Source organism: Amblyraja radiata, chromosome 9 (assembly GCF_010909765.2).
Source record: "Amblyraja radiata isolate CabotCenter1 chromosome 9, sAmbRad1.1.pri, whole genome shotgun sequence".
Lineage (NCBI taxonomy): Eukaryota > Metazoa > Chordata > Chondrichthyes > Rajiformes > Rajidae > Amblyraja > Amblyraja radiata.
The window spans coordinates 13,170,533-13,192,764 of NC_045964.1; the positions used below are offsets into that span (position 1 = coordinate 13,170,533).

The window sequence follows — 22,232 nt, forward strand, 5'->3', positions numbered from 1 at the left end:
TTAAAGAAGCTTTATAACATGGTTGTCTTCATCAGTTGGGGCACTGAGATATAAAGTTGGGATGTCATGTTGCAGATAAATAAAAGTTTGTTTAGACTGCATTTGGAGATTGTATTGGACATTCCCTGGATTAAAGTGTATTAGCTGTAGGGAGAGGTTGGACAAATTTCGATTGTTTCCTCTGGAGCATCCGAAGTGGGAAAGTTTAGAGGAGATTTACAAGGTTTAGTTTGCACAGAGAGTAGAAGGTGCCTGGAACACACTGGAAGCAGACACAATAGCAAGGTTTAAGAGGCATTTAGATAAGACACATGAACAGGCAGGAAATTGAGTGATATAGACTAGATATAGATAGACAGAACTAGTTTAGTTTGTCATCATGGTCGACACAGATATTGTGGGCCAATGGATATGTTCTTGAGCTGTACTGTCTAGATCCTGTGCCCAAATGTTTTCCATACAACAATGATAAAGAGTAAACCTATTATAGGTGATACATAAAATACGTAATAAGAGTAGGTGGTATCTAAGGTACGGGCAGAGCCAATCAGGTGGCATCCGAGATAAAAGTAGAAGCAGGTTAGTGGTGTCTTGTGCTTCTTGTTTTATCTGAGATGGGAGAGTTGGGGTAGGTGGTATTGGGATACCACCACCTCTGGTTCTCCCTTTATCTGAAATACAAGTGGGTATTGCATCTTAGATGAAGGCTTGGAATCTTGGTTGGTGATATCTGAGTTAAGGATGGACAGGTATGTAGTCACAGGTCGTATGTAGAAACCTAGGCCGCAGACCACATATATTTTGGTCCTTTGTTCAATCAAATATGGAGCCTGTGGCCTAGTGCAACCTCTCCTCCAATTCTGGGTACCCTTAAGGTCACAGCAACTGGAAATACCCAGTCTACATGCAGTAACACAAACAATACCAAAGCATCCAACAAGGGCAGCGCTCACAATAGTTTACTTGAGCAATCAAACTACATGGGCTGCTTCTGCCATGTAAAGGTCACCTCTCCTCCCACTGCATCTTCAAACTCTTCACATTCATGTCATCCTCCATAATATTTCAGTCTCTTGACTTCAACCCTCTTGTTCCTGGGTGCTACTTTCCACAATCCATGCACACCATGCTCACTCTTAGGCACACCTCCCCTGCCATTCAGAGCAAACAACATGTTTAGTAAGAATGAGGCTCTGTGTGTAACTGCTGCCCGATCTTGCTTTGGAAGAATTTGTGTATTTCTAAGTTGTCCTGCAGCCTGATTAGTTTGAAATGGCCGATTTTATGGTTTTGGAATTGTATGGTGTTAGCCAAGGAGAGAAGGAGAATGAAAATGTTTTCAGGGTTGTTATCACTTCCAGTTCTCCACAATCGACAAAGAAGGATCAGACTGCAAAAAGGGTAAGGAATATGGAGTAACAAACAGTAAGACATTAGCCTTGACCACAACATGTGTTCGACAGGATGGTTGGCCTATAAGCAAGTAAAAGTCGATTGATTTCAGTTGTACAGTTGTGAAAGAGGGAACTAAAGGGAAGGATATATTCACCTCAACTTATATTTGTTTAATGTTTTATTTATTTATTAGTGTTTTATTTACTTTTTATTTAATAATTTTCTAAATCATTAACTTATTTATTTTGTTTTTTAATTATTTATTTTATTAATAATTTATTTCAAATTTACATTCCTTCTTAAGTCATAAAGAAATGAGTGCTGAAAACTTTTTGCAACTTACAAAGCAAGGGTTGGGTATTGCCAGTGGCACTTTAGTGATTGGCTTCCACACTGCATTACCAGAGATCCCTGATGCCCTTTCGACCACAGTGCTGGCGTCTGAGATGTTTTCAGGCAGAGATGAAGCCTCCACATCAGCATCTAGCCAATACTGGGTTGAACAGACCATAAAATACATGGTCTGAAATGACAAAATATGATCTGAAGAAGGGTCTCGACCCGAAACGTCACACATTCCTTCTATCCAGAGCGGCTGCCTGTCCCGCTGAGTTACTCCAGCATTTTGTGTATATCCACAAAATACAGAGCTTGAACACTACAGGAGGTCCAGGCCACGACCTGTGTCTACCGACTGTATGTGCCACAGCTTAAAAATAAATTATGTACAGTAACTCATTAATGTATGAAACAGCTGTTTAGCTGAACAAGGATTCACTTGAAAAGACTGTGTGATTCATGATGGGCATTTTGGTTCAGTTTATTCTTATACCTGGAAACTGGAGTACGCTGGTGAGAAACAGGTTCATAAATCAATGATACATACCTAATGGCTCGAAGGTGTTACAGCAAAATTTGGTAAATCGAGCATTTGTAAATCAAAACATTTCCGTTTGCCTGCTTTACACAGATCGTTACACGACTCTTACATTTAAGATTATTTTTCTGATATGAACCCAATGCTTGCATTGATTTTGTCTAGGAAAATGCACACTGCCCTGACCGCATTCTCATTCTGCTGCTATCATTGGGAAGAAAGTACAGGACCTCCAGGTACAAAAACAGCTTCATCCCATCACTACAAATCTCTTGAACCACTCTGAACAACATTAGACTCTATCTACTACCTACAAGCACCGAACAACCAATAACTTTTTTCTAATAACAATGTACTTTAGCTTGCACTTTCATAATATGGTTTACCTGGTATGACAGGCTATTTATGTATATTAATGCACTGTTGTGTTTAATGCACCTGTAAAGGTGCAGCAAGGAAGAATTTCATTGCTCTGGAATTGGTGTACATTAAACCCCCTTGACTCTTGAAGAACCAGGCACCTGGGTGATGCGAATCATCGAGAAAAGTGCTTCAAGTTGGCTGCAAATGCCCTTTTGGCTCTATGTGTGATCCTAGACAGAGACGTTTATGCCTTCACTTAAGTGTTTATACTTGGTGCCCCATTTCAAAGACCTATTGGTGATGCCGATTCACAGAACACCAATCTGTTCATTATTCCAAGCACTCGCCAAACCAATTTTATTTAAAATAGCACATGAGATGATACATGAGCCACAGAGTATAGATCCCATTTAATCTTCTGAATAACTCCTGGCTTTGGAAGGGTAATAAAGGCTTACCCAAATCTCCTTGACAGATATCAGTTCTTGAGGCTCCACCAATGATGAACTTTGGATTCTCACAGATTTCCTGACAAGGAAACAAAACTTGATTAGCTTGGCCCATCAGCAATGAAAATATTGACTTCATTCAATGGTTAAAAATCACACAGATATGGTTAATTAATTTGCTACTTTAATTTACTTTTGAGGAAACTGGAACAGTCAGGAGAAGGTAATGCAAATACTGAACGATAAGTACTGGAGGTTGAGATTGAAAGAGACTCTTGTACTACCATAGTAGACAGGACTCCAGGAATTGGGGAATCAGGGATTCCTGGAATCCTGAGGCAGCAGTTCTGTCTACTGTGTCACTATGCTGTTCTTTTATCCTATTTGAATCCCACTTTTTGAGAATAAACTAGGATTGACAGTCATGAGACAAATACCACTGGATTTACTGAGTAGACAGGTCCTGATTGTGCTGTCGTACAGTATATTAAATACTACCAAATCAACTAATAGTGCTTAATGAAAATTGACTAAAACTGCACATGCTGAAAATCCAAAATAAAAAGAGAATACGCCTGAACCACTCTATAGATCGGGCAGCATCAGAAGAGCAAGAAATAATTAATATAGCATTTCCATTGGAAATGGAGGGGTGGTCACTGATGGTGGTTGGGACTGGGAAATGTAGTTTCTGGGGCCGTTGACTGGCTTTCAACAGACATGACTTTAAGGTATGACTTTAAGCGGAAACTTTCCCCTTGATTCCCAATGAGTTCTCGAGCGCCGCCTGAAGCTACATTGTCAGACGTTGCCCTGATGCCATTGCCCCCTCTGGTCTCTTTCTGGGGATCTCAGATACTAGCCAGGTCATCGAGTCATACTGCACCGAAACAGGCCCTTTGGCCCAACTTGCCCATGGCAATAAAGATAACCCATCTACGCTAGTCCCACCTGCTTGCATTTGGCCCATATTACTATTGACCTTTCCTATCCATGTACCTGTCCAAATGTCTTTTAAATGTTGTTATCTCACCTGCCTCTACTACTTCCTCTGGCAGCTTGTTCCATTTACCTAACACCTTCCGTGTGAAAGAATTGCCCCTCAGATTTCCCCTCTCACCCTAAACTTATGTCCTCTGGTTCTTGATTCTCGTACTCTGGGTAAAAGACTCTGTGCATTCACCCGACATATCCTCTTCATGATTTTATTCACCTCTATAAAATCACCTCTTAGCCTCCTGCGGTCCAAATAATAAAGTTCTAGTTTACCCAACCCCTCCTTATAGATCAGGTCCTCAAGTCCAGGGAACATCCTTGTAAATCTACTCTGCACCCTTCCGACTTATTGACTCCCTTCCTCGGGTCGGGTGACCAAAAATTCCAAATGCAGCCTCACCAACATCTTGTACAACTGTAACATAACATCCCAACGTCAATACTCTTGACTGTTGAAGGCCAATGAACTGAAAGCTTCTTGACCACCCTATCTACCTGTGATTCATTTATTTCACGCGACAAAAAGTAGGGATGTGCACGGCACAAACAAAGGCTGATCTGACATAAGCCTGGCTATAGTGCCACAGACATGCGCTCCAGAATTGCTGTCCCAGTACAATTACTGCAATGACATTGCCTGTTTACAAAAGCAGAACATATTCAATCTGGTCATTACTGGCCTATCTTCATACTACAGCCAGTGATGGAGAAAGTTTAATCATCAGTACAATCAGACAGGGTTCATTCATTCATCACTTGCTCACTTTTGACGTGATTAATCAGGATGGCCTGACCCCAAATAAACACAAAGAGTTGTTCTGGGAGAGTAGAAACAAGATACTGCAGATGTTGGTTAATACACAAATGGACACAAAGTGCTGGAGTAACTTATGTCAGGCAGCATCTCTGGAGAACATTGATAGGTGAGTTTTGGGTCGAGACCCTTCTTCAGACTGGTGGTGGGGAGGGGAGGGGGGGGGGGAGAGCAGAAAACTGGAAGAAGGTAGAGGCAGAATAAAGCATGGCAGATAATAGGTGGACACAGCCAAGGGTTTTTTTTATTATTTTATGGAACAAGGTCCATAGATAAACACAGAAGAGCTGATAGCTCATAACGGACCTTAGGATGCTTTCCAAAGGACTGGGAAGTGAGTTTGAGGGCCATTCACAGCTGCTAACCTTCCCCTTCACTTTCCACTTTCTCCATCTTGGATGCTCTAAAGTCATAAAATTGTGAAGCTAGAGGAAGGAAAGTAGCAGCAGGGGGAGGGGGTGAGGGGAAACATATGGGAATCCAGGTGGGGCACAAGGGAGGGGGTGAGGGTTGAGAAATGGGGGGTGTGGGGGAGAAAGAGGGAGGTGTGGGAGGGTTAGTGAGTTAATTAAAATTGGATCATTCAATGTTCATACCGTTGGGTTGTAAGCTACCCAAGCGGAATATGAAGGTCAGTATGGGAAGGGAAGTTAAAATGGTTAGCAACTGGGAGATCCAGTCGGCCTTAGCAGACCGAGCACAAGCGTTCAGCAAAACGGTTGTCGAGTCTACACGGTGTACAGGAGGCCACATCAGCAAAACTGGATGCAGTAGATGAGGCTAGAAGAGGTGCACATGAACCTCCATCTCACCTGGAAGGTCAAGAGCTTGCCCTTGGCATTACCACAGCATTCAACCTATATCCCAGTGGGTTCCCAGTGAAATTGAAATCAATGAGGATTGAGAGAAGCTCCCCATTGCCCCCAGTCAGACCCAGCAAAAGGCAGCATATGCTTGCATACCCAGCAAATCACTGCTGGTGATCCTCAGGGGAGCACCTTCAGCTGCTTCATCAGCAACCATCCCTCCATCCTGCAGTCAGAAGTGGCACTGGTCAGCAACAAACAGAAGGTAATCAGCTTCATTCACAGATCCTCTAAAAATGACACAGACCGTGCCAATGTGTGGGAAAACCCGAATAACATCACTCTGGCACAAAGCATTCGCATTGCACAAGTGTCAGGTGATAAACATCCCCTAGAAGAGAGGCGTACAAACTCCTTATGAAATGATTACCATCACTGTGTCCTGCACCGAATCCTGATCTGGGACCACTACCGATCAGAGATAGAACAAGATCAGACCACACTGAGAAAGTCATAAGATGCCTCAGCAGAAGCCTTCTAAAAGTCTCTCCACTGCCAACAAGGCTGGAATTCCATGCCACAGAGGGCAGTGGAGGCCAAATCACTGGATGGATTTAAGAGAGAATTAGATAGAGCTCTAGGGGCTAGTGGAGTCAAGGGATATGGGGAGAAGGCAGGCACGGGTTAGTGATTGGGGATGATCGCAATGAATGGCGGTGCTGGCTCGAAGGGCCAAATGGCCTCCTCCTGCACCTATTTTCTATGTTTCTATGTTTAAGAGCCAGGGTGACATTTATGAGGAATAAACTAAACTGAACTGACTGGTAGAGGAGCGATGGAGGACACCGACAAGATCATCTGGCCAGGCTGGCCACTCCAACTCCAAACTCAGTGCCACCGTCAGGAAAATAGGCATTTATGGCCAAATTTAAAATTAATATTTTTAACAACTTTGAACTTGAAGGGTACAAGATGGCAGTTAGTAAGATTTTTAATAAATTGTATGCAAATAAAGGATTTCACTGTACCTTGATACATATGACAATAAAGCACCATTGAACCACTGTGCCACCAAGTGTGATATTGGGAGTTGCTGCATGGACACAGGATTAAGTTCTTCTCCAAGTGAGGACCGTTCCTCTTTGATCACCATTAAACTCATGAAATGCCATCCACCAGCACTCTGGGATGACCCAAGCCAGTGGCACTGATGTATTTCCGGATAGCCAAGTGTCACCATCTCAAGGCCACAAAGTACTGCTGCTCCCAGTCTGACTGCACAGGCTGGGTTTTACCTTCAATACTTGCATGCAACCCAACCAATGTTCTACCGCACATATTGTGCTTCACCCACACTAACTACACTCGTCCCTCCACAACGTTCAGCCCCCACATCACAGAGACATCCACTCTCAGCCCAATCCATGTTCACCACAACGTGATTGCCCTTACACTAACCTTTGGGGGAACAGTCGGCACCTGGCCGACAGTGATAGGTACGACTCCTTCACCCTCCTGCCATAGTTCACATAATGCCATTCACTCACTGTCAATTCTCCCACCTATACACAACTAACATCCCCCACATCACAAAAATCTCTGCTCTCAGTCCAACCCATGCTCACCATGAACAATGCCCTATTGAATATACCCTGTTGACCATGAACGTGCCTCTACCCTAAAGTAACTGTGAGTCCTCACTGCCCCCAACCCCACACATAGAGCACAGTCTGCCCCTGCCCAACAGTAACTGGGAGCAATCCCCCTTCATCCATAGAGAGAACAGACTGCCACTGGCCCCACTGTGAGTACTCATTCTCTTCCCCTTCAGGAACACAGTCTGTCCCTTCTATATAGTAATTAGGTTTACTCCCCCTCGCCATCCTCACAAAGTGCAAACATTAAGCTTCAGAGACAATGACAATCATCTCACCACAACCTCAGCCTGCCCTTTAAACCAAGCGGCTAGGACTTGGTTTCCCTCAGCCCCTTCGTCCTGTTCCCCGACAGAGATTGCCCAGCTCTTACATAAGGTTGGAGAGCCCTCTCTCTCAGACAGAGTAGAATCGAGCATCAGCTTGAGTCCCTTGCATTACCTTGGGCCTTTTCCACAGAATGTTCTTCACTTTGCTGGACTTCTGCCCCAGTTCTTTGTACCCAAGGGCCTCAGTTGTGGCTGGGAACGTCCCATCTTCAAACAAGGTCTTTCTGTGCAGGTAGTCCAGCTTCATCTTCACGAAGTTCTGCTCAAAATATTTGAGGGGATTGTGGAACGACCCTTCCCCGTCCCGCCTCTGCCTCTCGCGCACGAGGCGGTCGCAGAAGTATCCCGAGGCTGTGTGAGGCATGGCTCCCATGAAACAAGTTCACTCCGATCTCCCCCAGTTATTCCAAAAGCACCCTTGCTCAGGGAGCAGCGTGATCCCAGGCAGCAGTTTACAGTATCTTCAAAGACCACAGCACCCCTGGCATAAATCCATGCCGGTCGCTGCTGATAGGATGGGTCCCCAACAACGTCACACCTGCGGAACTGGGTTAAAAAACAAAGCCGATCCTCCCTCGGGCCATCGATCAAGAAACAATGCAGAGAGTAAAAGACAAAGCCTCAGATCCTGCGGGCTGCTGCTCTACAACAGCTAGAGAGACCCGTTGCACAGAGCGCACTGGTGAAGAATGGGAGGGTGAAGAGAGATAAGCATCACATTTTTTCTCCCTATCCAAAGAACTGAAAGAGGCTCAGTCTGCCTCAGCAAATGACATTCAAGTTTAAAGCTGCATTGAATGGGTATTGTGTGTGACATACTTTGGGCTTTAATCCAAGAGAGACAGGCCCATTGACCGCAAGTCCACCTCCCTGCATGGGCTGCAGTTCAGTCTATGAGTACAGGTGATTGAACGTTTCCCCCACATTAAATCAACTCCACTCACCTCCCAAAACCTGTAGGTGCAGGCGGTTGGGGGATTATCAATTTTCCTTTGTATTCACATCAGTTTAAGCTTCTGTAATTCAGAACATATAAAGTCTAGTTTACATTAATTTCATCCGTCTAAAGAAGGATCCCGACCCGAAATGCCCGCTGCCTATTCCGTACTCAGATGCTGCCTGACCGGCTGAATTCCTCCAGCACTTTGTCCTTTGGTTATCGTTTAGTTTAATATTATTATCACGTATACGGAGATACAGTGAAATGCTTCTTCTGCATGCTATCCTGTCAAATCATACCCCACACACACGTACAATAGATCCTCTTCTGGAACAGCACGTAGAAAACCGCCACATTCCGGCGCCATCTAGAAACTTCCAAGTTTCTGAAATGTCCCACCTTAGCCAAAGCCAACGTGGATTTTTTTTTCTCACTTTGTGTTTTGGTGGCAGTGGATCGATAAAGTAGAGGTCAGCATGGCGCAGTGCGATGCCTTCTATCGCCGTTCCGTGCAGCTGCCATAGTCTGCACTTGATCTACTTACCCAGCTGCCCGTGGCCGCCTCTACCAACACCACGATCCATCACCTCCAGCATCCACCCCTCCATTGCCTGTGCCAGGGCCGCCATGCCCCACTTTTCATAGTCGATAACGGATCTTAGGATGCATTCCAAAGGCCTGGGAAGTGAGTTTGAGGGCCATTCACAGCTGCCAACCTTCCCCTTCACATTCCACTTCCTCCATCTTGGATGTTCGAAAGTCATACAGCAATTTTGCACGGAAAAATAACCGTCCCAACTGCTAACCAAAATGCCGACCAGAGCTAGTCCCATTTGACACCATTTGTCCCATATCCCTCCAAACCTTTCCTATCTATTTATGTGTTCAAATGGCTTTTAAACACTGCAATTGTACCAGTCTCAAACACTTTCTCTGGCAGCTGGTTCCATATATGCACCACCAGGTTTCTAACTTTCTGCTGATGGAAACAGCCTATTATAGAACATAGAATATTATAGTATAGGAACGGGCCTTTCAGCCCACAATGTTTGTGCCAAACATTATGCTAAGTTAAACTGATTTCATCTGCCTCTACATATTCTACATGCCAGAATATCTATCTTCTATGAATAAGCCGGTTCTGAATCCATATGACTAAGTCACCGTGCATATCAATCTGATCTAAATCCCAATATTTCTTGCACTTTCATATGCTTATCTAAAAGCCCCTCGAAAACCACTATCATATCACCTCTACCACTACCCCTGGCAATGCGTTCCTGGCACCCATTACTCTCTGTGTAAATAAACTTGCCCCACAGATCTCAACTTTCACCCTATTCCTTTATAGCTATGCCCTCTAGTGTTGGACATTTCCACCCTGGGAAAAAGCTTCTGACTGTCTACCCTATCTATGCCTCTCAGAATTTTATATACTTCTATCAAGTCGCCACTCAACCTCCGATGTTCCAGAGAAAACAATCCAACTTTATCCAACCTCGCCTTGCAGCTGAAACCTAATCAGGCAACATTCTGCAACTCTCCACTGCACCCTCTTCAAAGCCTCCAGGCACGGAAATCGCTCTCAAAACATGGGGGGGACACAATTTCTTGGCAGCCGTGCGCGCATGCGCACACACGCACACGTACACGGCTTCGGCCATGGGCCCTGTGGACGGCAACATCGGGAGCTGACCTGGTTGGTGACCGACTCCGAACTCCAGCAACAGCAGCTTCGACCGCCCCGAATCTTGGGGTTTCAATCGACCCGTTCGCAGGGACTTCAACATCGGGAGCCTCGATCGCCTCAACGCAGCAATTTGACCGCGGGGCGGTGGAAGATCCCACTGCCGGCCGTGCGGGGTGATGAAAGTCCCCGCGAATGGGCCGATTCAAGCTCCGCTCCATGATCTTTGCTCCATGGACATCTCCCTCCTCCAATCACCTCAGTCCCACCCCCCTACTTCCGCCTCTGACCGACATCTCCCTCCTCCAATCATCGCGCTGAATCATCATGGTCCAACCCCCCACTGTCTGCTGACCGACGTCTCTATCGTCGAATCTGCGCCCTCGATCATCAGTCCCACCCGCACTGTCTCGCGGAAAGCTGAGATTTTTAATAGCTTTTTTTAACCGAGTTTTAAAATACAGATTACAAAACATGGGGGGGGGGTCGCCCCCGCCTCTCAAAACATGGGGGGACGTGTCTACATCAAGTCTACTCCGCCATTCAATAATGGATAATCTCTCTCTCTCTCCTAACCCCATTCTCCTGTCTTCTCCCCATAACCCCCAGACACCCATACTAATATGTAAAAATGTTGTTCCCTGTGTTCTATTAAATCTTTGTCCTCTCACCTTAACCCATTCTATTGTTCTTGATTCGCATACTCTTTGAAAAGGACACTGATCAATCATCCTATCTATCCACCTCACCACTATAAGACCACCCCTCAGTCTTCTATGCTCCAACGAATAAACTCAATGCTGAGATCAGATAAACTTTTTCACGCAAAGGGAGGAGAACTTGTACAATTCTCTACCACAGAAGGTTGCAGAGATCAAGTTACTGAATAGACATAAACGTGGTGCTATCTGTGTAGAGTTTGCTTGTGCTCTCAATGAACATGATTTTTCTCCAGGTGCTTCAATTTCTCCCACATCGGTTTGGTAAGTAATTGGATATTGCAAATTACTCCTACTCTGCGGGTTACTGCGGATCATGGGGAAGTTGAAGGTAATGTGGGGGGAAATAAATGTTGGATTATGGAATCAGTGGGCAAAGGGTCTGTTCATGTGCCACATGACTGCATGTTTCTGGAGACAAATGCCATCAGGATGGAGCAGGAATATGATCTGGAAATAGATGATCGTTTATGATCATATTGAATGGTGGAGCGGGCTTGAAGGGATGCATGGCCTATTGCTGCTTCTACATTTTACATTTCTACCCCTGACTCACTGCAAACAGTGCTTATGGATGTCCAATGCAATCTTGCTATCTGACTTAAATGTTTGGGCTCGCCATTGGTGTTTTGAGTGAGGGAAGGCAGTTCTTTGTGATTATACGCAAGCATGAATCAGCACCTTCATTCATCAAGGGCAGTGTGCCAAAGCCCTATTGTGCTGCACCAATTTGCATGACGTCTAATATGCAGCTAATTTCCAATCCAACTACTTTGGTTTAAATGGAAATGGGACACTTCCATAGATGCAGAAAGTAGTCACCTGCAAACTGATAGTTAGTGGATCTGATCCCCAGGTTATTCCATTTGTAAGCCTAAAATAGTAAATAAGAGGCTCTTTCTTTGGTTTTGGTACTGGTATTGATTTATTATTGTCACTGTACTGAGATACAGTGAAAACGCTTCTTCCGCCTTGCACTGTGAAGGTAAACAGTAACCACATCTTTCAGGCCTTGTTCCATTCTCCCCATTTCCATTGAGAACAGCCCAACAGTTCACTTACTAATTATGTCATGGGGGAAGCCATTCAGCCCATTGGGTCCATTATGGTTCCCAGTAGAACAATTGCATCCATCTCATTCCCCTGTAACCCTGCACCCTTTCTCCCTCACATGCCCTTCAGCTCTCCTTTAACTATTTGCCATTTACCTGGGGTCAATTTACAGTGGCCTGTTGAGCTGCAGTACCTGCCTGCACGTCTCTGGAATGTGGGAAGAGACTGGAACAGCTACATGGTCACAGGGAGAGCATGCACACTGCTTACACACTGAGATCAGGGTTGAATGTTGAGGTTCAAGGAAGTGGTATTAACTGTACCAATTTTTTACTTCCTTATTTTATTAATATTGGACAGGAAATCTGTGAGAACACCCTCTTGTTCCTGTTTTTGAAAAGTACTATGAGATCTTTTACATCCATGTGACAGATAGCCATGGTTTCTTGTTACCCTGCAACTCAACCCATGCCAGTTTCACCGATTGTTACTAACATCACCTCCTACCTGAGATCATTTAGGTCCATTTGTTACTTCCTGTCCTAGGCTTCCTCCATTGCCAGAGTGAGGCTAACCGCAAATTGGAGGAGCAGCATCTTATATTTCACTTGGGCAACTTACAACCCAGTGGTATGAATATTGATTTCTCTAACTTCAAGTAACCCTTGCATTCCCTCTCTCTCCATCTCTCCCCCACCCAAGTCGCACAACATTCCCATTCTCATCTATCAAACAGCTAACAATGGCCTGTTTCCTTTATCTTTGTTATTTTTTTGAATCTTTCTTTTTTTTGTTCTATATCTCTCTACATCACTGTCTATATCTCTCGTTTTCCTTTCTCCTGATTAGTCTGAAGAAGGGTCTCAGCCCAAAAGTTATTAATTCCTTCTCTCCAGAGATGCTGCCTGTCCTGTTGAGTTACTCCAGCATTTTGTCTATCTTTGGTTTAAACCAGTATCTGCAGTTCCTTCCTACTCATTTTGGTCTTTCCTGAATGTTCGAAGGGCTATTTTTACTGAATGTTTGAAGGTCTTACTTTTACTGAATGTTTGAAAGTTTATTTTTGTAACATCAAGCATGGGAGATCGTGTCTCATAAATTTGATTTGAGTTTTTTGAAGAAGCAATCAAAAAGGTTGATGAGAGCAGAGACGAAGATGTAATCTATGTGGACTTCAGCAAGGCCTTTGATCAGGTTCTGCATGGTAGGATACTCTGAAAGGTATGAACACATGGGATCGGAATCTAGCTAACTAGATACAAAATTGGCACAATGATAGGAAGCAGAGCGTAGTGGTGAAAGTTTTTTTTCAGAATGGATGCCTGTGACTAGTAGCGTGCCTCCAGATGGCTGCTGGGCCCATTGGCCTTTATCATCTTTATCAAGGATTTGGATGCAATGTACAAGGCATGATTAGTAAGTTTGCGGATGACTAAAATAGATGGTATCTTTGACAGTGAGGATGATTATCAAGAATTACAGCAGGGTCTTGGTCATCTGGGTAACTAGGCCGAGTAATTTATTTCACAAAACTGTGAGTTTTTGTATTTTGAGAAAATCAGGTGCTCCAATGGTAATGCGTACTGAGAATGTATAGACCTCTAGCAACGTGAGACTCAGATGCGTTTGTTCCGATGAGAGGGCTGAAACCTGTTGCCCAGGATCAACCCTGAAGGGTCCACACCATAAACAGAGCACATTCCAGAATAGGGAAAAAAAAACCAAGACATTCCTCAAGGGAAAACGTCTTGTATCAAATGACTGCTAAAGGAATTTGAACGGAATTGCGGATCAAATGATGAGATAGATTATAGTTCCAACGCTGTGCGATTCAGCCTTGCTCGGTATTTTGTTTTCCACAGTGGAAGTGGGTGGAGATGGGCTGGCGGGGGGTTAGTGTGAGATCCCTGTAACTCATTTTGGGCGGGGGAGCATGAAGTGAAGTCTAGCCTGTAAATGTTGCCATGTATTCAGTCCATGGAAATCTTTCATTCATTCTGACTATGCTGATCAGAAAAAGAGATGCTGGCAGGATGGTGAAGCACATTCGGCTAACACAACAATCGCACATGACCAGTCAAAGGTCAGACTCACTCACACTGAAAGACAATGAGACCTTTAAATGTTTCGACTCCTTTATAATCTCTCAGACCCCATGGAAAATATGAATATATTCTGTGAAAATATTTTTCCTATGTTCACCTCAAATGTTTCTACAGTAACTGGTTCATTTGCCACCTGTGAATTTAGAAACATAGAAACATAGAAAATAGGTGCAGGAGTAGGCCATTCGGCCCTTCGAGCCTGCACCGCCATTCGATATGAACATGGCTGATCATCCGACTCAGTATCCCATCCCTGCCTTCTCTCCATACCCCCTGATCCCTTTCGCCACAAGGGCCACATCTAACTCCCTCTTAAATATAGCCAATGAACTGGCCTCAACTACCCTCTGTGGCAGAGAGTTCCACAGATTCACCACTCTCTGTGTAAAAAATGATTTTCTCATCTCGGTCCTAAAAGACTTCCCTCTTATACTTAAACTGTGACCCCTAGTTCTGGACTTCCCCAACATCGGGAATAATCTTCCTGCATCTAGCCTGTCCAACCCCTTAAGAATTTTGTAAGTTTCTATAAGATCTCCCCTCAATCTTCTGAATTCTAGCGAGTATAAGCCGAGTCTATCCAGTCTTTTTTCATATGAAAGTCCTGCCATCAGTCTGGTGAACCTTCTCTGTACTCCCTCTATGGCAAGAATTTCTTTCCTCAGATTAGGAGGCCATTTCTGCCACCTGTGAGTCCGATAGCTCCTATAGGGGAAGAAGCTGTTCTTTAATCTGCATATCTGCACTTTTAAGCTCCTTTGTACATTTATATACAGTATGTGCTTGGATCATCCAGAAGCCTCTCTACATCCTCTCATGGCTTCAATGGAAACAAATATCAGCAGCGTAATTCCCAGAAGCTCCAACATCATGAAGTACTTCTGTAAATTGGTAATGGCTCACATCTGCAGCAGTCTTCCAGTTAACCTACGTACAGTTTCAATTTATGTACATGTCTATGGAGGACACTATCTCCCATGCACTATATTCAGCTCTGCTTCACCTTGACAATAAGTAAACCTATATCACAATGCTACTCATTTTTCTACAGCTCAGCCTTCAACAGCAAATTACCAAATAAGCTAATTTCCAAATCTCTGGACCTTGGCCTTGGGACCTCCATCTACAATTGGCTTCTGCACTTCCTAACTGGCAGACCTCAGGTGGTTAGAATCGATCATAGCAGCAAGAAAGGGAACAGGGTGACAGATGACATTAGAGGGAATCCAACAGTCTTCTAAAGGCATGTAATCCATTGCCATTCAAAAAGGAGACTGGCAGTGATTCGTGAAGAAGGCATTCTGTGCAAAAGGCAGAAGCTATATCTAGATTGCTCCATCCTCCTGGGCTGACCCTTGGGATTGAACCGAATCTCTTCCACTACAGTTCGGGGCAGCAGGAGATGTCTGTGCAAGAATTCTTCATGTAAGGGTATCCTTTGCAAACAATCTGGACAGCGCAAAGTCTTGGTCCAATATAAGGGATCCAATCTGGCTGGAGATCAGGCTTCACAGGAGAGACTTTCACGCATGCATGTATGTGGACCTACTTGGAGATAAAACACTCATACACATAACAAACATACAACCACACAGACTTACAATCCTGCTGCATACATTCCTGCTGCTTGATTATTGTATCAGACCTCTATCATTTTGTAACTCTCTCAGGTTACTGTCTCTCCTATTGACATCAAACCCATGAGCCGCCTGTTTTCCACTGACCTCAAACCCACTCTGCCTCCAGAGGGATGTCAGACCCATCTGATGAAGTCTCACATGAAAGCATGGCAAGTAAAACTGGGGCAAGTGGAACAAGAGGGGGAACAGTGGGAAAGAAAAACTGTAGAGCTAAGAAATTGGCTTAAAAGTAGAAAAATTAGACCAATTTAGAACCTTTCAGTTTGGAAGGAGGTAGACAGGTGCCCACGGCTCAGTGCTTGGTCACTGATTTTATTTGATATATATTAATCCTAGACTTTTCCTAAACCTATACATAATCTAAACATTGGTCTATTATCATGAGATACAGTGAAAAACTTTGTTTTACATGCTACCCAGGCAGATTATTCCATACATTAATACGTCAGGTAGAGCAAAAGAAAAAAATAACCAGAGTGCAGAATATAATGTTACAGCTACCGAGAAAGTGCAATAAAATTAACGTGCCTGAGCTGCAATGAGGTAGATTGGAAGATCGGGAATTCATCCTTATCATAAGAGTCTGATAACAACGGGGAAGAAATTGTTCTTGAATTTGGTGGAATAAACTTTCAAGCTTTTATATCTTCTGGCTGAGGGGAGAGCGAAGAATTGGTAATAACCAGGATGCAAATGGGAGTTAATTATGTTGGCCACTTTTCCGAAGCTGCCTAAAGGACAGGTAAGGTATAAGTAACTCGACAGGTGGAGGCTGGTTTGCATGATGGACTGGGTTGCATTCACAACACTGCATTTTCCTGCAGTCTTGGACAGGAAAGGAGGTTTACTATGGTGCATTGTAGAAATAGCCATTGGAATCATGATAAATTTCCTTACCCTTCTGCAGAAGTAAAGGTATTGGTGCACTTGCTTAGCTGTAGTGTCAATGTTGTTGATAGTGTTGGAGCTGAGCTTACCATTGGGTAGTATCTGCATCGGAGATTGTGGAATGGCCTTGAGGAGTCAGGAAATGAGTCACTCACTGTGGGTACAAAGCCTCTGATCTGCTTTTGTTGATGCACTATCTGGGTAATCAGTCCAGTTAAAATTCTAGTCTAGGATGTTGATGGTAAAGAAAGTCGTTGGTTCCTCTACATGTTGGTTTAAAAAACCATCCCGACAGAAAGGAAAAGGAGGTGGGGTAGCGTTGCTGGTTAGAGAGGAGATTAACGCAATAGAAAGGAAGGACATTAGCTTGGAGGATGTGGAATCGATATGGGTAGAGCTGCGAAACACTAAGGGGCAGAAAACGCTAGTGGGAGTTGTGTACAGGCCACCTAACAGTAGTAGTGGAGTTGGGGATGGCATCAAACAGGAAATTAGAAATGCGTGCAACAAAGGTAAAACAGTTATAATGGGTGACGTCAATCTACATATAGATTGGGTGAATCAAATTGGCAAGGGTGCTGAGGAAGAGGATTTATTGGAATGTATGCGGGATGGTTTTTTAAACCAACATGTAGAGGAACCAACGAGAGAGCAGGCTAGTCTAGGCTGGGTATTGAGTAACGAGGAAGGGTTAGTTAGCAGTCTTGTTGTGGGTGGCCCCTTGGGCAAGAGTGACCATAATATGGTTGAGTTCTTCATTCGGATGGAGAGTGACATTGTTAATTCAGAAACAAGGGTCCTGAACTTAAAGAAAGGTAACTTTGAGGGTATGAGACGTGAATTGGCCAAGATCGACTGGCAATTCATTCTCAAAGGGTTGACGGTGGATATGCAATGGAAGGCATTTAAAGACTGCATGGATGAGCTACAACAATTGTTCATCCCAGTTTGGCAAAATAATAAATCAGGGAAGGTAGTGCATCCGTGGATAACAAGGCAAATCAGGGATAGTATCAAAACAAAAGATGAAGCATACAAATTAGCCAGAAAAAGCAGCCTACCAGAGGACTGGGAGAAATTCAGAGTCCAGCAGAGGAGGACAAAGGGCTTAATTAGGAAAGGGAAAATAGATATGAAAGAAAACTGGCAGGGAAAATAAAAACTGACTGCAAAAGGTTTTATAGATATGTGAAGAGAAAAAGATTAGTTAAAACAAATGTAGGTCCCTTGCAGTCAGAAACAGGTGAATTGATCATGGGGAACAAGGACATGGCAGACCAATTGAATAATTACTTTGGTTCTGTCTTCACTAAGGAAGACATAAATAATCTGCCAGAAATAGCAGGGTACCGGGAGTCAAATTAGATGGAGGAACTGAGTGAAATCCAGGTTAGCAGGGAAGTGGTGTTAGGTAAATTGAATGGATTAAAGGCTGATAAATCCCCAGGGCCAGATAGGCTGCATCCCAGAGTACTTAAGGATTTAGCCCCAGAAATAATGGATGCATTAGTGATAATTTTTCAAAACTCTTTAGATTCTGGAGTAGTTCCTGAGGATTGGAGGGTAGCTAATGTAACCCCACTTTTTAAAAAGGGAGGGAGAGAGAAAACGTGGAATTACAGACCAGTTAGTCTAACATCGGTAGTGGAGAAACTGCTAGAATCAGTTATTAAAGATGGGATAGCAGCACATTTGGAAAGTGGTGAAATCATTGGACAAAGTCAGCATGGATTTATGAAAGGTAAATCATGTCTGACGAATCGTATAAAATTTTTCGAGGATGTAACTATTAGAGTGGATAAGGGAGAACCAGTGGATGTGTTACTGTCTATCTGGACTTTCAGATGGCTTTCGACAAGGTCCCACATAAGAGATTAGTATACAAACTTAAAGCACACGGTATTGGGGGTTCAGTATAGATGTGGATAGAGAACTGGCTGGCAGACAGGAAGCAAAGAGTAGGAGTAAACGGGTCCTTTTCACAATGGCAGGCAGTGACTAGTGGAGTACCGCAAGGCTCAGTGCTGGGGCCCCAGCTATTTACAATATATATTAATGATTTGGACGAGGGAATTGAATGCAACATCTCCAAGTTTGCGGATGACACGAAGCTGGGGGGCAGTGTTAGCTGTGAGGAGGATGCTAGGGGGCTGCAAGGTGACTTGGATAGGCTGGGTGAGTGGACAAATGCATGGCAGATGCAGTAGAATGTGGATAAATGTGAGGTTATCCACTTTGGTGGCAAAAACAGGAAAGTAGACTATTATCTGAATGGTAGTCGATTAGGAAAGGGGGAGATGCAACAAGACCTGGGTGTCATGGTACACCAGTCATTGAAAGTAGGCATGCAGGTGCAGCAGGCAGTGAAGAAAGCGAATGGTATGTTAGCATTCATAGCAAAAGGATTTGAGTATAGGAGCAGGGAGGTTCTACTGCAGTTGTACAGGGTCTTGGTGAGACCACACCTGGAGTATTGCGTACAGTTTTGGTCTCCTAATCTGAGGAAAGACATTCTTGCCATAGAGGGAGTACAGAGAAGGTTCACCAGACTGATTCCTGGGATGTCAGGACTTTCATATGAAGAAAGACTGGATAGACTCGGCTTGTACTCGCTAGAATTTAGAAGATTGAGGGGTGATCTTATAGAAACTTACAAAATTCTTAAGGGGTTGGACAGGCTAGATGCAGGAAGATTGTTCCCGATGTTGGGGAAGTCCAGAACAAGGGGTCACAGTTTAAGGATAAGGGGGAAATCTTTTAGGACCGAGATGAGGAAAACATTTTTCACACAGAGAGTGGTGAATCTCTGGAATTCTCTGCCACAGAAGGTAGTTGAGGCCAGTTGATTGGCTATATTTAAGAGGGAGTTAGATGTGGCCCTTGTGGCAAAAGGGATCAGGGGGTATGGAGAGAAGGCAGGATACTGAGTTGGATGATCAGCCATGATCTTATTGAATGGAGGTGCAGGATCGAAGGGCCGAATGGCCTACTCCTGTACCTATTTTCTATGTTTCTATGTAAGAGGGCAGAGCATGCAAAGCTAGAATTGTGAGATCAAGCTTGGGAAGCAAAATACAGAAGTTTAAACAAACCACTGGAGGAACTCAGAGGTCAGGCACAATCTGTGGAGGCAGAGGATAGCCCACATATTGTGTCAAAACCCTGCATCAGGTCACAAACCTTTATATGCTTCTTTAGGTGCTGCCTGACCTGCATAATTACTCCAGCAGTTTATCTTTTGCCTCAGATAACAGCATCTACAGTTTATTTTGTCTTCAAAATACTGACATTTCTGAAAATTGCAAGTAAAGCAGAAGGTGCTGGATATCCTCAGCAGATCAGGTCGTTTTTGTGAAAAAAAAGAGAGAGGGCAGTAGTTGATGATCTTTCTGCAGAACTGTTAAGTTCTGGCACAAACTGGAAAGGCTGGTCATCTGAAATTGCTGAATTTAGTGTTGGCTTCTGCAGGCTAGTGGGAAGATGAATTGTTACTCATTGAACTTTCCTGTGGCTACCTTAGGGCAGTGGAAGAAACCAAGGAAAGAGAACAGTCAAAATAGCATGATGGAAAACTCTCTATGTTCTCTCCATCCCTCCCACTTCTAGAATGTTTTTTTTCCAATCCTGTTAAAGGCTCATCGACCTGTGGATTTAACTATTTCTCTCAGCGGAAGCTACATGACCTGCTGAGTATCTCCAGCACTATCTGTGGCTTTTTAGATTTTTCAGGAGTTTCTGGTCAAGTGACCTTTCTGACAGAGAACCCGTGCTGTCCAATGTAAAGCACACAGAACGAGAATGGAATACCGCTATTCATGTAAGATGCCACTGAAATACACCCAGGAAGCCACACAACACTCACCACAGGTCTTTTCCACTCCAGCTTGAAGGGCAAAAGCTGTTTGTAAAATAAAGAGGAGTCATCAGCGGGGAATTCCAGATCTTCAAACAGGACACCTTTCCTCAGGCATTCCCTTTTCAGGTTCTGGAAGACATCGCTCTTGGCTTTGTCAACATCTTTGTTGCGGTTGATGATGGGATACAGGCCACCCTTACCAGGTAGGGGTTGGCCAGCTGACGATTGCTTCGCTGAGCTGATACCTTGAGGCATAACAACTGTGGCACAGGTTTCACAGCAAAGGGAAGATGTCTCTGCAGGGAAGAGAAATAGCTGCTGACCTCAAAGGCTGGAAGCTTTCACAAATGAGAGAAAAGGCACAGACTGTCCATTTCCTGCCAGTTTTAACGCCAAACAGAACATTTCAAGCAGCTTGCTCAAAGGCGGGTGTACTTCAACAAGGCATACCCTGTGACAAGGTGTCCTACCACACGCAATTTTCAATTGGCATGGAGATCATTAAACCAGACCGTAGGAAAGGTTGATTCCAATGATCGCAGCTGACTTCCACATGGTTTTCACTTCAATAATTAAATTAAAATCACCCACTTGTTGAGTGAAATGACGTCTCCACTCCACTCCAGCTCCACTCTTGCGCAATTTCCAGCTGTTCTGGTTTCCAAGCAGCAACGAAGCCAGTAATATTAAACACTAAAAATAAACCCTAGGAGGCTGTGTGCTCAATGGTCACTCTGTTTATTTATGCAAGTTCCTTATATGGGGTCACATTGAACATATCAGATTTGCTTTTATTCATTTCCTCTACTGAAGACTATAATGTGGTGGCAACCTGGCAATATTGATGTACATTTTTAAACATTATGTAGTCAGACAACTAAATATTACAGACATAGGGGATCAAAGGTACACGATAATGGGGTGTTTATAATTAGACTAGGTGGCAAGACAAGTGAGTGAATAAGTAAGGCATGTGGGTGACTCAGCAGCACAGCCAGAAGAGCCATTTAATCACCGTTCCAGAGACCCAGGATCAATCCTGACTTCAGGTGGTGTCTGCATGGAGGTTGCATGTTCTCCCTGTGACCACGCGGATTTCTTCGAAGGTGTTCCAGTTTCCTGCCATGTGCCAAATTCATAGAGGTTCCGAAGTTAGTTGACTGCTGTAAATCGTCCCTAGTGCATGAACAGGTGAATGGAATGAGAGGAGAATAAAATATGGCCCTTCATAAATTGTGAGTGGCAGTGTCTTAGATGTATTGGTGGGAATATGAGAATGAAATAATGTAGGATTAGTGTAAATGGCTGGTTAATGGTTAGAATGGACTTGGTGGGCCTGTATAATTCATGAGGCTGAATGGAGCAGCAGTGGGGCAGTGAGAGGAGGATTGTTGAGGATGAGGCCAAGGTGAATCAGCTATTTGGGAAGGTGGGGAGGGCAGGTGAAAAGGTGGGCAAATTTGAGCTGTCGGAATTATCATTGGTTTATTATTGTCACGTACCAAGATGGAATGAAAACCTTTGTGTGCTATACAGTCAAATCATACCACTCAATCAAGTCATAAGGTTGTGCTAAGACAAAAATAACCAGTGTGCAGAATATGGTGTTACATTTTGAAAAGTTACAGATACAGAGAAAGAAAGCGTGCAAGAGCCACAG

At 43.9% G+C, this 22,232-nt stretch overlaps 1 protein-coding gene across 3 annotated transcripts in view; it reads right to left on the minus strand.

Moving 5' to 3' along the window:
- capn3 (calpain 3) overlaps window positions 1-21,239 on the minus strand; it is a 97,975-nt gene extending 76,736 nt beyond the window's left edge. Inside the window, exons 1-2 of one of the 3 annotated variants that reach the window (XM_033026696.1) lie at window positions 20,579-21,239; window positions 3,094-3,163 (exon numbers count right to left, since the gene is read on the minus strand). In XM_033026696.1, the coding sequence (XP_032882587.1) occupies window positions 3,094-3,163; window positions 20,579-20,827 (319 nt within the window). In that variant the 5' untranslated portion in view covers window positions 20,828-21,239. Of the gene's footprint in view, window positions 1-3,093; window positions 3,164-7,796; window positions 8,137-20,578 lie in introns of those variants that run through there. The other 2 variants (XM_033026695.1, XM_033026697.1) reach the window with 2 other exon arrangements.
- Window positions 21,240-22,232: the final 993 nt, after the last annotated feature.